This window comes from Drosophila simulans, chromosome X (genome assembly GCF_016746395.2).
Source record: "Drosophila simulans strain w501 chromosome X, Prin_Dsim_3.1, whole genome shotgun sequence".
NCBI lineage: Eukaryota > Metazoa > Arthropoda > Insecta > Diptera > Drosophilidae > Drosophila > Drosophila simulans.
The window spans coordinates 4,446,167-4,463,738 of record NC_052525.2 but is presented as its reverse complement, the minus strand read 5'-3'; the positions used below and the strand labels follow the sequence as shown (position 1 = coordinate 4,463,738).

Genomic DNA, 17,572 nt, shown 5'->3' with positions numbered 1-17,572 from the left:
TTTGCCGAAATCAAATTGGGCCTCATCCAATGCAAAGTAACGTAAACAAATCCAATTGGATGCGGAAGTGAGGACAGATTCAACCAGGGGTGACTGTATTCTTCTCCAATTTATGAGTTAAGTATTTTCAGGAACTGCCATGAGTATGAAGAAAAGGGTATAGTTACTTCAAGCAGTTTTCACCTCAAATACAATTGCTTTCCTTTTCAATTTCATCTGTTAAAGTCCGTGCATTGTTATAAATATAAGAATCACCGCAACAAACATGCGTAAACAACTCTGCAGTGGTCCACTCAGCAGCGATTCGCTGGGCGCATTAACCAAGTCCATGACTAATCCGTAAATTATTCCCAATTTTCGCCGAGTACACGGCATTATCCCGGCAGGAATTGCGTGAAACACGGCTGGCGCAGAAGGGATTATAAGCAAGGCGGCTTAAGTAGAACAAAAAAAAAAAAAGGAAAAAAGGGAAAATAAAAGCGAAAATACCCCAATGCTGACGAAGATGACGACACCTTTGCGGCTGACCCGGACGGAGAGCAGCATCCTTTTCCGTCCATTTCCCATTCTTTCCCTGCCAACGGGGCGTATTATGCGCTCACACACGACGCGTCGGCCGAGTTGATTACGTATACGCAACGATGGCCCATGAGTTGATTACGACGCACTGGCGGCGATATGTATGGCAAGTAATTTGCATAAACCGCGAATCGGACGCCCGCCGACAGACATTCGTTGACACAGATGATCGGCATCAAAGGAGGTGCGAATATGCAGCCGAGTATGCCAATATAATGAAGGCTGGTAGGCATTGCCATAGTGCTCAAGTATGAAAACCTACGTATTGGTAAACAAACACAATTGCTTATCGTTTTTTCCCCTCCCCCTAGAAACCGAAGCTATGGCCAGCCTGGCGGAAGATCGGGGTCCCAATATCTGCAGCTGTAGTCGATTGCGATCCGAGCGCTGGACAAGACATTCGATCACCGCCGAGGACACGATGACTCGTCTGGCTTTAAAGTACGACACCAGCATTGGGCGCATCTGCAGGGCGAATCGAATGCACAGCCAGGATGTCCTGCAGGCACGCCGTCACGTTTGGGTGCCCGTACCAAGCAGTCGGTTCCAGATGGGGTGTCCACAGAAATCAGAGTCCGACGAAAATCCGGAGACACCTACCAGAAAAGTTACGCCGAACTTGCCGTCACATTTTTATCGCCAAAGTGATCCAAATCCAAATCCTTTTGCCGACGATGATGATCCCCTGCTGTTCATCACAGTTATGAAGGAAGTTCTTCAATGAGCTCCACGGCAATGCACATCGATAACAACTGAAATAAATTGTTCGTTTGTAATTTGGTATACGCATTTCATAAAATTAATATTTTAATACAAATAAGTTCTATCTAAGTTCTTGGAACATTTGACTCTCCCATTGCCATTTTATCCTTTATCCTTCAGATGCAGCAGCTAAGAGAAAGACCAACGCAGCTGGCACCATTTTGGCCTTTTTGAGCTCGGGAATCTGGCATTTAAGTAGCGCCGTGGCGGAAACAAAGCAGAGATGCGATGCCGAAAAAGCGAATGCAGGCGACATTGGCCGACAACCGCGACAACCTCCTGTCGCGCTGATTAGGCAACCCCTTGGGGCTGCTAGCTCTGAAATTGGCTCTTAATTGTGGCAGAAGTGAATTTGCCAGCAGCAGGATGCAATTAAGACATGCTGCGATTTTCGCCCACTTAGCTGGACTTTTTGAGAAGCGCATAGAGCAGCGCCAAGCGACATCCAGTTGGGGGGAAGTCCGTGTGCTCCGGTCCAGATAAGCGCCTGCTCATATTCAAATGCGAATATTAACTAATCTGGACGAATGTGAGCCGCCGTGAGGTGGCGGACTGGGGGGTGGCCACCCATCCGGATGGCTCCTGGCAAAAAAGGACAACGGGGAATATGCGTACGTGCTCGTGTGATAAATTCACATTTTCCGGCTGACAAGCGGATTGTGCGAGGACAATCGCCCGGGCATTGATAGACACGATGGGCGACGAGGTCGTGCGACGTGGTAGCCAGGTGAAATGGCAGCCGTGAAACGTAGCGGAACGCCGGTGTCAAAAAGGAAGTGCCAACAAAAAAGCCACCAAAAAAATGCCGCCACCCCGAAGTAGTGGTGGTGCAGAAATCAGTATGGAGGCAAGTATGGAATGGAAGGCCACATTTTCTGCCTTTCTGACAGACGCAACTTTGAAATTGCTCTGATTATGCGGCGGCTAGGGCGAAGGACTTCGAGATTGGGGAATCGAGAATCGGGAAACGGGACTTGGGGTTCGGTGTTCGGTGCTCGGGTTTCGAGACTCGGCACTCAACGGCATGTTGACAATGATAACGAAGTTGGTCACGGCCCTTTGGGTACACTGCAAGAAAAAGCCAAAGGCGGGGCTAAGAACATTAAGTATCTACAATTTAAACAGAAAGTACTCAAAATTCATATTACTAGTAAAGTTTTGCAATTTCAAAAACCAATATTTTTCTGTAAAATATCTTTATGTGGCTAACTATTTTTTCTAAGTGTGCAATTCAATGTCTAGCGATGGGGCACAAAAACAAAAGCGCACATCGCCAAATATCAAATGTCGCATGCCGGCATTAATATTTCATGAGAAATCATAGTTTGCTGATGCGTATAATTCAAAGGAATTGCAATCTGAATTAATTTTTGAATGCCAAGCAGCCAGGTGGCATTTATATTGATTCGCTTTAGAATTTACATGGCTTGCCGCCCAATCGATTGATTGATGAGTGGGTCAGACAGTTCGATTTGCTGATGGTGATGGTGGTGGTGATGGCGATGGTGGTGCTTGGGTTGTCACTGCATTGGTACTCCCATATTTGCGGATCGATGGCCAGAAGTTGCACAAAGAACAAAGTTTTGCGAGCGAAACTCATTTATTTGTTTTCCGCCGTGACAGTTGAACCATGTAATTATACACAGACAGCAGGAGCTCCACTCTACCCATTCAGATATTCCCATTCCCGTTGGCTTCAGTTTCAGTTTCAGCCGGAGCTTGAGCTTCAGTTTCTGCTTCGGTTGGGTTTGGTTTGGTTGGGTTTGGTTGGGCTTGGTTTGGGTTGGGTTTTCGGGCGACTTATGAATTATGACAGTTTTGCACACCACGCACAACTTTGGCCGGGCTTTCAAATAGAAATTATTAGAAAGTTTGCAGCGAAAGCGAAAAGGGGGGACAGCTGCATGGCATGAGATTAGTGCAATTGCGAATGGGGCTATGGATTGGATCTCTTTGAGAAATGAGAAATGGCTGGGGGCCACAATCCAAGGCATTCTCATATTGAACGTTTGAAGGTTTTCGTTGAGTTTTTGATTTATGTCTGTTTGCCAGGGGGGCAGCCGAGTGGGTTGGACGATGTGGCAAAGGGGATTATGTTCATAAATGGCACACATGCAGCATATGGGACAGATGCAGCTATGCGACAATTGTCATCCGAACGTATTTGCCAATGCTGGAGTTTGTCCAATAACTAGATTATACGGTCTTCCAAGCTCAACGCTTGCACATCCATAACATTTTCACACCATCTTTAAAGCAATAAGCTTGGCTCTGCATTTGAATTTCAAGGAGCATATTTATATTTTCGCATATAGTACGAGTATGTTTTCGTATTGAAAACTTATTTAAGGGATCGAATTTCAAGGCATTCGCACATTCGCTGTGCCAATTATTAATTGCAAATTTCGAGGCGCTCTGGCATCGCATGAAAAACAATCAACAATCATCATGGACAACTGGCCAGATGAAGGTTATTGAATTACGTTAATGACAGACGGTGCGGGATTGGCCAAATGGGAGGTCCTGGGCGAAATCCTTTAAATGGAGGAGTGGGAACAACGTCTTGAGTCGCACAGTCGGATTCACACTTGTACCGCCATCATCATCGTCATCAGCAGCGGGACAATCATCATTCATTCGTGCAATGTGGCATTCATTTATGCATTCGCACCAGAGAACTGCAAGGGTGGCACTTTTTTACCACTCGACTCACACCCTACAATTTTGTGTGCGGGTGCTACCCGCCACGCACATCGCGGGTACTTACAAACACACAGTATAAATCTGAACATGTAGACAAGACACCCCGTTGTGCGCGCACCCGAATCAATACGGTGCTCCGCGTCGCGGGTGCCGATCACACACTGCCTAAAAAGGGATGAGTGAGAAAAACACTTGTGGGTATACCGTTAAACACATGGGTGTTTCCAAAAATACTCGGGTGTTTCCAAAAATACTCGAGTGGTCTCGTAGGTAATCGAGTCACAGACAAGATGCGTAACTCCATGCGTTTTACACTCCATACGTTTACACACTATTCTTTCGGCGTGACTCTAGACTTTGTCGAATACTTTGTAAAATATGCCCTTCATCTTATTATTATATATTATTATAATTATATATATTATATTATATTTTATTATATTATATATTATTAATATAATATATATATATATATATATATTATATTATATATTATTATATATTATATTATATATTATTATATATTATATATATTATTTACGTTATTATTATTTAAATATAGATTATAGTCATAATGTCACAAAATTCATTTCAAAAATAACTTTATATAAGAATATTTGTCATTAGAGTATTCAGGTAGCGACGTGTGAAAAATTAATAACGGAATGATTCGAAACGGGTGGCACCCATTGAGTCCATCAAAGACGTGAGCACGAAATTTTTCTTGGGTATTCCCTTTTACCCTTCATTTCTTATACCCGTCACGCTTCCTCCCATACAAATTTTAGGCGTACAAAAAATGACCAGAGAACTGCAGCCCGCATACAAAAAATGACGTGCGGCCGATCGTTGACTGTGCGTCCACTCACCCAAATAGTTATTGCGCAGCAGGCCTCGGGTGGTTTTTTTACTCGTAACAAAAACACAACGTCGGTAAAACACTCGAGTATTTTGTGTTGCCGCAAGTAGGGTGTCAAAAAAAACGGGGTGCCTAGAGTACCGAGTGTTTATCGGGTGGACGTAGAGTGCGAGTGGCGGGCTGCAGTTCTCTGATTCGCACTACCTTTCTATGTCTCTCTCTCTTTCCACCGCCGCAATACCCGTCTCTTTCGCGCCGTCTCAGTCGCATCTTCGTTTATTCGCTCATTTAAGCATTCGTGTTGTCGTTTCAGTTTCAATTTGCCTTGGCAACATTTTCGCAAATGTCTTTTTAATTGATTCGCAGCGATGCGAATGCGAGCAAGCGACGAAAGAGACGCCTACACTTGATGAGAAAGAGATGACGACAGAAAGAGACAGGAGAACATGGAGCGCGAAAGAGCGCGAAAGAGAGAGAGAGAGTGGCTGTAAGATCTACCTACCCGGCTGCCGAGTGTAATTATAAATTGAATTAAAAGGCGCACATTTCGTCTTTTAATTCTGCTTGCTGCTTGAGCTTAATTAAAATTTCATTATGTCTCTCATATATATATATGTTTTCCCTTCGCTGAAGGATGACTGCGAAATATGGAGGGGGACCTGCGAAAACTACAGTCTACTACGATATATGCACAAAATATATTTGACAAGCAGCTTTACGAGCGAGCAGTAAAAATACTTGTTCTCCATTAATGTTCGCCTAATGCATGCATAGAGTGCCGCTACTTCGCCAGCCCCCACATTATTATGCAAAAAAAAAAAAAAAGAAACAAAAACCAAATAAATAAAAATATAATAAAAGTACCAGAAAATACTGCCAACAAAAAGGGGTAGCAAACAAAAAACACATAACAAAAAAGGGAGAGTGAAATGCCAGCGCAACTTGTCGACATGAAATGTTGTTGTCATTCTGTCTGGCAATTGCCCTTATTGTTGTTGCTGCTGTAGTTTATCGTCTTCGGTCCGTGTATATGTATTTACCCACACATCTACGCTTTTTTGCTAGTGGTGTTGGTGTAGTTGTGCGGCTGTTGTTGTACAATTGTTGTACTGTTGTTGAGTTTATGCATTGCAGCATTGCATTGTAGTAACAAAGCATAGCATAGTTTTTAGCGCAAATCAAAATGATTGATGATGATGGCTGCTCTAGATCTTGCACCCCTAGTACAAAATGCCCCGCCCACCATGTCATGTCCCCTTGCTACAACAACAACAGCAGCAATAACACCTACACCAGCAACAAAAACAAAAACAATAGCTACACTCACTTGACAGTTATGGCTGCTGATATGCTGCAAATAAACTAAATAAATCCTCTTTTGTGTAATGTCATTTTTGTGCCACTTTGTTTTCAAGGCAAGCACCATGTTTTGTAAATTTTCCAAGAGAGAGAGACTCGTGCCTCTGTCGCATTGTCTATTTCAATTTCAATATTAAATTGACACAGCTTCCAGCATTAGGTTTTTGAACAAGAACTAAATGGAGATATCATTTAATATATCCCCAATATCACTATCAAAAGTCTGACAGTTTGAACAACCCTATTAGAAAGTGGAGAGCAAATCTTAGCGGATTTGGAAAAACACTTCGGTTCACCACATAGCACTTCATTAACATGGGTTAGGCAGCACAAAACACAAACACATGCACGCAAATTGGCCAATCGCTTGAGTGAAGGATTATTTGCCCTCCGCCCTTTTGGCGGAAACACCAGCTAGCACCAGCCACAGCCCCCCCTCGATCCACCCACACATTCACATGACCCCCATTTCCATCCTTATTAAACATACTTGCACATGCAGCTGCTTGTGGTAATGAGTGGGTGGCGGCCGGGCGGATTTTGACTGCGGCTGCCCCTGAGGTCGTTGCGAGCAGCTGCACCAAAACCCCAAATTGTTTAGCATATGCAAGATGGGGCGACCACCGGCCACCCGATCCGCCTCCTCCACCACCACCTCCACCTCCTCCTCCTCCACGAAAGCCACCACCACACACCGCCACCCACATTTCGCTGCCCAGACTCCTTTGGAGCATACAGCAATTTGGACATGTTAATAATGTTGACTTCTTGGCCAAGTTTAATTAATCCATTTAAGCGGTTATAAATTGAAAGCTGTTTAATCTCTTAATTATTGCTTCAGATATGCACTTAACTGACTTTAAATAAGAGCTGCTATTATCTAACTCGAATTGACCAAAAAATATCTGTATTCATAAAGTCTATTATTCTTAGTAGGCTGTGGACTTAAATTCAATTGTCATTTGATGTCACTTCAACAGAAAGTTACTCATTTCATTCGTTTTCTTACAGTCAAGCCAGCAACTTCTAAAAAGCACTTTAAATATATTCCTGAAAATCAGAAAGTTGAAAATTTTCAATATGCTTCTTACACTTCTTTATGTTCTAGGCCCCGTGGCTATAATCTTCGCGTACATTATGTATAGCCTGTCGATGATAAGGGCGGACTTAAAGGAGTTAGAGTGGAATGACGAAGTGGCTCGCCGTAGAGGATGGTTTGCAGAGGATGATGAAGGCCGCCCGAGAGCTGCATCCAAAAGGCAAATCCGTGAAGAAGTCAGGAAGGAACTTGAATATGGATGCGATGAATCAATTTCCCGTGAGTTCAAAAGGTTTGACGAAGCTGCTCGTCGTAGACGATGGTTTGCAGAGGATGATGAAGGCCGCCCGAGAGCTACATCCAAATGGCAAAGCCGTGAAGAAACTAGGGGGAAACTTGAGATTCGATACATTGAATCAGAGTCCAGTGAGTTCGAGTGGAATGACGAAGTTGCTCGTCGTAGAGTATGGTTTGCAGAGGATGATCAAGACGGCTCGAGGTCTACATCCAAATGGCAAATCCGTGAAGAAGTCAGGGAGGAACTTGAATATGGATGCGATGAATCAATTTCCCGTGAGTTCAAAAGGTTTGACGAAGCTGCTCGTTGTAGAGGATGGTTTTCAGAGGATGAACAAGACGGCCCGAGGTCTACATCCAAAAGACAAAGCCGTGAAGAAACTAGGGAGGAACTTAAGATTGGATACATTGAATCAGATTCCAGTGAGTTCGAGTGGAATGACGAAGCTGCTCGTCGTAGAGGATGGTTTTCAGAGGATGATCAAGACGGCCCGAGGTCTACATCCAAGAGGCAAAGCCGTGAAGAAACTAGGGAGGAACTTAAGATTGGATACATTGAATCAGATTCCAGTGAGTTCGAGTGGAATGACGAAGCTGCTCGTCGTAGAGGATGGTTTTCAGAGGATGATCAAGACGGCCCGAGGTCTACATCCAAAAGACAAATCTGTGAAGAAGATAGGGAGGAACTTGAGATTGGATGCAATGAATCAAATTCCCGTGAGTTTAAAAGCTGTGAAGAAGCTAGGGAGGAACTTGAGATTGGATGCATTGAATCAGATTCCAGTGAGTTCGAGTGGAATGACGAAGCTGCTCGTCGTAGAGGATGGTTTTCAGAGGATGATCAAGACGGCCCGAGGTCTACATCCAAAAGACAAAGCCGTGAAGAAGCTAGGGAGGAACTTGAGATTGGATGCATTGAATCAGATTCCAGTGAGTTCGAGTGGAATGACGAAACTGCTCGTCGTAGAGGATCGGTTGGAGAGGATGATCAAGGCGGCCCGAGGTCTACATCCAAAAGACAAATCTGTGAAGAAGATAGGGAGGAACTTGAGATTGGATGCAATGAATCAAATTCCCGTGAGTTTAAAAGCTGTGAAGAAGCTAGGGAGGAACTTGAGATTGGATGCAATGAATCAAATTCCCGTGAGTTCAAAAGGTTTGACAAAGCTGCTCGTCGGAGAGGATCGGTTGGAGAAGATGATCAAGGCGGCCCCAAAAGACAAAGCTGTAAAGAAGCTAGGGAGGAACTTGAGATTGGATGCAATGAATCAAATTCCCGTGAGTTCAAAAGGTTTGACAAAGCTGCTCGTCGGAGAGGATCGGTTGGAGAAGATGATCAAGGCGGCCCCAAAAGACAAAGCTGTAAAGAAGCTAGGGAGGAATTTGAGATTGGATGCAATGAATCAAATTCCCGTGAGTTTAAAAGCTGTGAAGAAGCTAGGGAGGAACTTGAGATTGGATGCAATGAATCAAATTCCCGTGAGTTCAAAAGGTTTGACGAAGCTGCTCGTCGTAGAGGATCGGTTGGAGAAGATGATCAAGGCGGCCCGAGGGCTACAATTGAATCAAATTCAATGTGCTCTAGAGTAATCCCCGACAACGCCTTCGCAATTCGGTATTGTTATGTTTATCCTGAACCACACTAAGGGATGCGTCCCAAGTAGACAGCTGGAAAGTTATGCCTGGAGTGCATCTCGGACAGCATGACAAGGACCCGACATTCCGAGGTAGCACCCGCCGTTCCAGCTGCTTGCATTTGCAATTAAAAAAAAAAAGAACAGAACAAAAATATCATATAATGGTTTCTACAATACAGCAAGGGGGATGGAAAAGGGTTGTGGAAAAAAGTTCATCATTTTCGCTGGCCACTTAATCACCGTGAGCTGTCGCACTTGTCGTAATACCCACTGTAATACAAGCCGAGCTATTTGGGGGAAAAACCCGTTTTCTGCGTGGCACTCTGTAGGCACTTTGCACTAAACATAAATTTCGCAGCAGTTTGACACGACACGGAGGGAACTCAAATTATATGCGAGTACATGGATTGGGCGTGTTTGGCTGTATGGGTGTGCACACCCACTGACAGCTGTGCATGTGTGCGTGTGTGTAGAACAAGCCTTCAAATTGCCCCGGGGACTTTGGCAGAGTGCAATGTCTGTCAACACTAATTGTTGGCTCCTGCTCAGCCGCCCGACTGCTGTCTTTCGCAACAATAATGTCGTGTGTTCCCGTGGATGTATTCCTGTGTTGGGCTCCTCAAATACCGCCTGTTCCAGTGGCCCCTGCTCCTGTTCACAGCCTGGTGTGCTAAGCCAGCTTACTAGTCCGTACACTTAGGGAAACCACACACACACACTGGCAACTGCTCCAAGTAACTCGGACACAGAGCGATATTAGCTGCACATGGAGTGACGTTTAATCCTCTAAAGATTTGGGCATCCAATAGGCTTATTAGCAAATGTTTTAAATCAGCAATAGATTCTTAGAATGCCAATGCATGTTGGCTAACCAAGGCTGGGCGCATTTTTCTCCATGTAGAAGCCGAGACATGCGAGGTCCTGGCATCGGCATTAGCCTCGCTTTTGGCATACATCCTGGCAGGCATCAGAATAGCTCAATTTTGGTGGCGAGGACAAGACAAATACTAGGGGATGTACTACATAACACTAATACTAATACTAATGCCACCTCGGGCCGGGTGTCTAATTAAATTGGGTCAAACCAGTTAACTCGCTTGTCTTTGGATTACGTTTGCATCTGACTTAATCTCGGTGGCGTCCTGCGTCCAATATGTGTCCTTTCACCGGTTCGCCCCGCCTCATTCGATTTCGAAAAATGGGTTTCCCCTCAAGACACAACAAATTGCTTTCAGGCTGTGCCGCTGCTGGCCTCAAAATCAAATTATTGTCCTGGTCTCGTCCTTCGGTTAGCGCCACGGACACAGGGAAAATATTGTCTTTGGTGAGTTTATTAAAACTTTCCACTCTGCACCACCACCGACCAAAATCGAGACTGGGACCAGGACTTCGCTCGGCCGGATGGATGGAAACTTTTGACCTGTTGCAGGCAACTGACTTTGAGGAACTGCAACTGGAAGCCCAGCTCCTCCGGGCTGGAGCTGGGTCTCCACCCACGTCGTCTCGTCCTGGCAGAAAGTTGTCGGCCAAGTTTGCAGCGCTTCTTGGCTAAATTGTGTAATTAATTGGGAATGCCAAGCTGAGCAGGACAATGCTGAACCTTGGGCGGTTGGCGTTATAAATGGCATCAATTAAATTTCTCTCAACTTGCTTGCAACTTGCCTCTCAAATGACCAGTTTTCCCTTGTCCTGACTCCTTGAACAATTTATATAATTAGCACTATCGATAGTATCGATGTTTTATCTATTGGAAGGAGGGAATGCGCTTTTATTTCTACTTCACTTTCTTGTCTAGCCTAATAAAGCTAATCAACTCCTTCGCAATCAAAGTTGAATTTCGCACAGAGTCCTTTTGCCACCGCCATTGATTCAAATAGTCCACACATTTGCCGAAAGTAACTAACTAGGTCACTTAACTGCAATCCGCTTTGCTTAAAGAAATAAATAAATCTTGGCCGGCACAAATCGATAGTAAGCAGTGGGATTATAAATTTGACATGTGCTATTCTGTGCAGAGACATTCGCTTGCCGAATGGCAAAATTAAATGGCCATAATCACAGCACACAAACAGAAGATACAAGTTTCAGATACAAATACAGATACAGATACCGATTTAATTTGCCACAACAGTAAGCCGCATACACAACGTTCTTCTTTCTTTGAGTAACTAGGCACTGGGAACTGGGAGCTCGGAACTCGGAACTCGGATGCGGATTCGGATTCACAACTGGAAGGCAAAGCAAACTTGCCTAATCCAATGAAAACAAGCAGCTCAGCTGCGATTGATAAGGGCAAGTCGGACTTACTAGGCAACCGAAGTGACCCTTCCGTATGCCCCTTCTATATGGACGTACATATATACTCCTGCAAGCCGAACTTACTTGTATATCCTGACAACCGCTTAGCTCATTTGACTGCTGCCAGGACAACGAGGACACTTTGGTAATAATATCGTCCGGTTGTCGGCTTTAAGTCCTCGGATTTGCTTCGTAAATACTTGCAAACGGCTTCAAAATGTCCGGTTTAAATGAGTGGGAGTTTGGAGTTCTGGGCGCTTTGATTAAACTGAGGTGACAACATTTTGCCGAGTGCAATTTACAGTAAAATTGTATGCATAATTTCCGTTATGACACTTGCGGTGCACACACACGCACACATTTGAACGGAGAAATTTATTTGCAGATAGATGGATAGATAGATGTGGTTACACATTCCCAAAACACTGCAGGAAAATTCCTTTCGCAATTGATGGCGGGCTGACCTCATCTAGAAACCACTCGATTCGAAATATTTCGGAATTTAATTAATATGCTGCAAAATGGTTTCAAAGGCGAACACTATTTACAATCGAAGTCAAATATGTATCTTTTTATGTCCTGCTACCTGTTTCCACCAGTGCATGTTTATATTGGCCTACGAATCTGTAAGTAAGTGGACCAGGCACTACGGCTAAATACCAGAACTGCCTGCAGGCAGCATTCTAATTTATGTTATCCTTGCCACTCCACTGAGGCCACACAAAGGACGATGCTGCGATACATACACAGAAATCAGAGTCGCAATACCCTGCTGTAATTACAAAGTGCCGGAGTCGAACTCACAGCCAGATCCCACAATTGAGAATACAGAGTACAGAATCCGGTATCCGGAATCCGGAGTCCCGAGTCCCGAGTCCCGAGTCCCGAATCCCAGACCCCAGACCAGTTGATATCCTTTAAATCCCTTTAATGCCGGCGCGCAGCCTTTGATTTTTGCAATATCAATTAGCGTAAAACGCGTAGGCCGCCAAAAACTGGTGGTGATTGGGGGGTTGGGGCATTCCAGCCCATGAGGATTTACAGCTGCTGATTATTTCATTAGGCGAAAGTAAATTTAAACGCCAGCCGCACGTTAAATTTATGTTAATTTCCAAAGGGCTGCCAGCCAAAAAGGATGCGGAAATGGCATAGACAAGGAGCAAAAGCCGGGGAAACTGGAAACTGGCACAGACAGCCGAGGAAAATGAGACGTTCGAGGCGGTGGGTGGGCAAATGGGTGGCAAACTATATTACAGCGCATGCAGGGTCACATTTTAATGCTGCATTCCTGCGCATTACAATGCACTTTAAGTGAATGGCACACAACTGTCTTATTAAATATGAACGAAATGAGTTGTCAGCTGCCAACGCAGATTTTGTACAAATATTAAACCAAAAGTCATCTCAAACAGTCCAAAAACGAGTAGTATCTATCAACCTTTTCCCACTGACCATATGGTGCAAATGGACCGTTGCCAAGCCAAATGACAATATTTTCGAACAGATAACTTTCCGTGAATTTAAAACCATATCTGCGGCTCCACTTGACACACATAGAAAACGCACTTGTTTTGCTTGGAACCACTGATGATCGACCGGGAATATCCATATCCATCCCCCGGGCATATCTAGTTCGCCAGTAATAATCATTAATTAATAACAAATTTGTGTTGATTGTCCGGCGACCAAAACAAAAACAGAAGAGTGAGATGGCGCACAGAAAGCGGGAGATCAGGTGCCGTCGGCTATATATACTATATAGCCAGCCGATCTGTGGCCTGACACTGCTTGGCACTCGGCATCCGTCAGCGATTCCGATAGCACTGCGGATTCCCGGACCCGGCCACCAAAAACCCGGCACATGTGTCGCCGATCACTGCGCAACATCTGGTACGTATCCATCTGTATGTGCATGTACGTACGGATGGATGTATCTTTATCTCGGTCTCGGACTAATGAAGCCGGCAGCGCGTTAGATACGTTGCTCGCCGGCTAATTATTCCCCAAGGGATCCTGGCCACGAATCACTGGAAGCAATCGAGCCACGATCGCAGTGAGTGCATCTCTTGATACCCATTGTGCTACGGAGATCGCAGGGTATGCTATATCATTGTACTCGTAAAAGAAACAATCAAAGTAAACACTCTTTTCATGGCATATCAATATAATTTTTTATACATAGGGTATATGCCCTGCGATTCCCGACCAGATCCAATGGCTCTCATCAACTTTTCCGAAGCCTGTCACTCACCCGGATTGTCCGTGGATATTATAAATATTTGGACACTCGGCCGGAGTCCGCTCATTTGCGATCATGGACTTCTTTGCGACGGGTGGATTCCAGCAGCTTTACCACGACTTGGAAGAGGAGCCACTGGCCGGCGGCGATGCGCTGCTAAATATAGTCAGTGTTGGGGAATTGGATAGCTCCTATGTGGATACTAGCTTTCCCGGCGGCAACTATAATCAGCTGGAATTCCAGGAGTCGGATTACTATGGCATCATCACCTTAGACAGCAATAATAATACAAATCCTGGTGGGAATGTTCAGGTGGCTCTGCCCTATGGGGAGGATCCTTCATTGTTCATCGACTTCAATGACCTGACCGTATGTCCGCCGGACTTGAGTGATTGGGAGCAGCGGCTACTGGATAACTACGTGGAGATTCCCGACCTGGTGGACTTTCTGCCCGAACGAACTCCCCTGTGCACGGATAACTGTGCGGACTTTCTGGAGGAGAGCAACAGCAATCTGCGGCTGTCGGGGCCACCACCTTCAGAGATTTTCGATCCCGATCGATCGTCTTCCTCGCCCGGCAGTAGTGATCCCGCCAGTCCTGCGGACGTTGCTGCCCCACCTCCTGCCCTCCAGATGAGTGAAAATGCCGCCGGCGAACGGGGTTACCTGTGCACCTTCGGCAACTGCGAAAAGATCTACGCCAAGCCCGCGCATCTGAAGGCCCATTTGCGGAGGCATCTGGGCGAGAAGCCCTACGTCTGCAGTTGGCCAGATTGCGTCTGGCGGTTCTCACGATCCGATGAACTGGCCCGCCACAAGCGCTCCCATTCCGGCGTGAAGCCGTACAAATGTGACTACTGTTCCAAGTGCTTCGCCAGGTCGGATCACCTCACCAAGCACCGCAAGGTGCACGAAAGACGTCTTCTGGCCGCCTCCAGAGCTGGCAGATCCCTGGTCTCCGACGATCTGTATGCCGTGCGACCAGGTCGAAAGCGAAAGAACCAGTTATGACCACATTCCAAGGACACGATGGATGAGTTAGTCTTAATTGTTTATTTTTTTTATTACATAAGATTAGTTTGCATAGGAAACATATCCATAAAATAGATCGGAAGTATTCCTTCTTTTGTTAAGAAAATTATCAAGAGTTTTATTTCGAGTGGGAATACTGAGGGTAATAATAACTTGCTGCTCTCTTTTTGCAGATTTAATTACGAAAATCATAAACCGTTGATAAACTCATTTAACGGAGTAAAAGAGCATATGATTTAATAATAAAAAAGGTTACTAGCATGAGGTTAATTCATTACAGAAGTTAAATCGAATTTATCAATATAATGAAAAAGGATAATTTCACGCGGCAGAGCAATTATATCCACAAAATAATAAGTGCTGTTTTAAAGAGCAGTAGGCCGTTTACATAGCTTCACAAATTCATTACAGTAAATTAGCTAGTGTGTGCATATATATACTTAAAACATCCAACACAATTCGAGAACTATGGACAGAAACAAGCCACTCAGACTTATTGGTCTCTCCAGTATCAAGCCCGAAAAAAACCCGAAACTTACACTGAGCCGTCTATATCAACTGCCAGGACTATGTCCCATAGAAAAATGCATTGCCACGGTTTCCAAGGAAGATATGCTCCAACACTTGGCCCAATACCATTTCCAATCAAACGTGAAGAAGCATATGCAAGTGGCCTTCAACGGAGAACGCTGCACCCTGGTCTTTGATGTTTCTCAGCTGATTGGAGCGCAGACCATATGCCTGGGAGTTCTTCTTTACGGCGGCGCGCGTGGGAAGAATAACGAATTACCCGGAGAACGGCAATTCTGTTATCGGAATATATTGAAGCCGGGTTCGGAGCTGGAATCCATGACGGCCCATCTGCCCATCATGGTGCTGGTGAAGAGGATTACTTTCCTCTCGTGGGCATTTGTGGACAGGAATACCGAATCGGACGTAGATCTTGGTGGTCAAATTGTCCACAGTGGCCAAGAAATTAACGATCAAGAGAAGACCGTTAAAGCCGAGCAGGAAGAGATTCTGGACTCAGATCTGTTGATAATTTGGACCCAAAGTGCACCCTGCATCCGGCCACTCCACGTTGCCATGACCGCATTCAACCGCACTTTGACTGTTGGCCGGAGCGCCATGCTTTCTGTGGCCAATTCGGGCCGAATGTATACCGAACTCCGTGGCAAGGATCTGCCCAAGGACCGGCATGCCCTATTGCTAACTGAGGCGGATTTGAAGGAGATATGTGGCGCAGAACATCACCTCCATCTCGAACTGATCCTGAATGAGGCTTCGGAATAACCAGCAGCCTGAGATTTCGTTAATTTTACCTTATATACATATTATATTTGTTAAAGCGGAGTGGCAAAGGAATAAGAATGTCATGCGGTGGGCAGGAGGAAAGGGGACACTTCGGATAAAGGACTCTGCCGCCAAGAAGGATCCTCTCCAGCAAGTCTCGCATCCTTTATGCACTGTCATATCGCATACTTTACGGCTTTCAGGGCGAGTGCTTTTGTACATTTGAAGTGAATTTACAGCGCAACTTGCTTGTATAATGGCATTTACTTTATGCAAACACTGGCGAGGCACAGGAGTCCTCAAGGAGTCGTCCCGCAGCAGGATTCAGCGACAACAACAACAACAACTACAATTATTGCCCCACTCATTAAGGCAAGCTGCACTGCTCTGCACAGGACCTCCTGCTTATTCGAAAGTAATTAGCATAAAAATAAATACCACTCATTAAGTCATGTTGTTTTTATCTATTTACTGTTTGATATTGCCGTCGTCAGAGTCGTTGTTTCTGTTTTTGTTTTTCTTCGTGTTCGTGTTGCTGTTGCTGTTGGTGTTGATGTCCTGGCCCCCATTTGCAGTCTCCCCAGAAATGCCGAAGGGGGGGAGTCCTGGTGGCAGGACCTCCATTGAGACGACAAGAGGGCAACTGGGGTTATTTGCATAGATGCAGCCACTGCGGAACTGGTTCAATTAGCCCGAGTCGCTCGGTTTGCTGAAGGGGAAGCTGAAACATTAAGCACACATCGATATTGAACAGCAACTTAATTTTATATATTTTTCAAAGAAACTTAAAGTATTTCCGTTTTACAAGCACTGTTAAGTATCTAAAAAACAAATGTATAAAAATAAATATCTGCTAATCCTTTTTTCAACTCTTTCCCAATGCAGAGGAAAAGAAATCCCCAGTGGTGTTAACACAGGTAATCCCACACCTAAATCCTTTGATAAACTGCTGCGAATGAATCGCCACGAAAAACAGAGCCACTTTTTGTGCCATGGACATCCGACAAGTTGCCTTCAGCATCCACTTTCTATAGATAGATGTACGTACGTACGTACATAGATACACTCGTATATCTGCAAGTAGCTTGCCGCTGGCTTATGGATAAATTTGCTTTTTGTCGCAGCTCGAGCTGGAAAATTCCGATTGCAATTTTAATTAGATGCCATACACACATATCCAGCCAAGAAGGGGAAAAGCGAAAGGCAATGCGAAGAAAGCAGTGAAAGCATAACTTCTTGTGCGCTCTGTGGGATACATCTACGGCAAAGGAGGTGCAGATACATCTGTACATCCCACATATCGGATAGCAGATACGTCAATGGTGTGGGCGAAAGACAAAGCGCGGCGCTGTAAGAGAATTCAATTAAATGTTCATCAAAAACTACAAGAAAAAGTGTTGAGTATCTGTAGCTGTATGTATTTCAGTCTGTGGGCTGAGCGATCCAGAACAAAGGATATGTACAAGGACAGTGGC

General features: G+C 44.9%; 4 protein-coding genes across 6 annotated transcripts; all 4 read left to right on the top strand.

Moving 5' to 3' along the window:
- The first annotated feature begins 795 nt into the window (after window positions 1-795).
- LOC6725129 (lysM and putative peptidoglycan-binding domain-containing protein 1) lies at window positions 796-1,362 on the top strand. The gene is made up of 2 exons (XM_016172977.3): window positions 796-827; window positions 891-1,362. Exon 2 carries the CDS (start codon window positions 902-904, stop codon window positions 1,301-1,303), a length of 402 nt encoding a protein of 133 aa, XP_016038103.1. The 5' UTR covers window positions 796-827; window positions 891-901; the 3' UTR covers window positions 1,304-1,362.
- Window positions 1,363-7,300: 5,938 nt separating this feature from the next.
- On the top strand, window positions 7,301-9,351 carry LOC27206363. Of its 3 annotated transcripts, none has more exons than XM_039297215.2 (2): window positions 7,301-8,356; window positions 8,852-9,351. In XM_039297215.2, exons 1-2 carry the CDS (start codon window positions 7,449-7,451, stop codon window positions 9,186-9,188), a joined length of 1,245 nt encoding a protein of 414 aa, XP_039153149.1. In that variant the 5' UTR covers window positions 7,301-7,448; the 3' UTR covers window positions 9,189-9,351. The 3 variants fall into 3 exon arrangements, with proteins under 3 accessions (XP_039153149.1, XP_044779586.1, XP_039153146.1); XM_044923651.1 differs by having other exon boundaries at window positions 7,301-8,710; window positions 8,846-9,351; XM_039297212.2 differs by having other exon boundaries at window positions 7,301-9,350.
- A 4,439-nt stretch (window positions 9,352-13,790) lies between these two features.
- Window positions 13,791-14,896, top strand: LOC6725127 (Krueppel-like factor 6). Its single transcript, XM_002106117.4, has one exon. It carries the CDS (start codon window positions 13,848-13,850, stop codon window positions 14,781-14,783), a length of 936 nt encoding a protein of 311 aa, XP_002106153.1. The 5' UTR covers window positions 13,791-13,847; the 3' UTR covers window positions 14,784-14,896.
- Window positions 14,897-15,176: 280 nt separating this feature from the next.
- On the top strand, window positions 15,177-16,545 carry LOC6725126. The gene has a single exon (XM_002106116.4). It carries the CDS (start codon window positions 15,273-15,275, stop codon window positions 16,095-16,097), a length of 825 nt encoding a protein of 274 aa, XP_002106152.2. The 5' UTR covers window positions 15,177-15,272; the 3' UTR covers window positions 16,098-16,545.
- The last annotated feature ends 1,027 nt before the right edge of the window (window positions 16,546-17,572 follow it).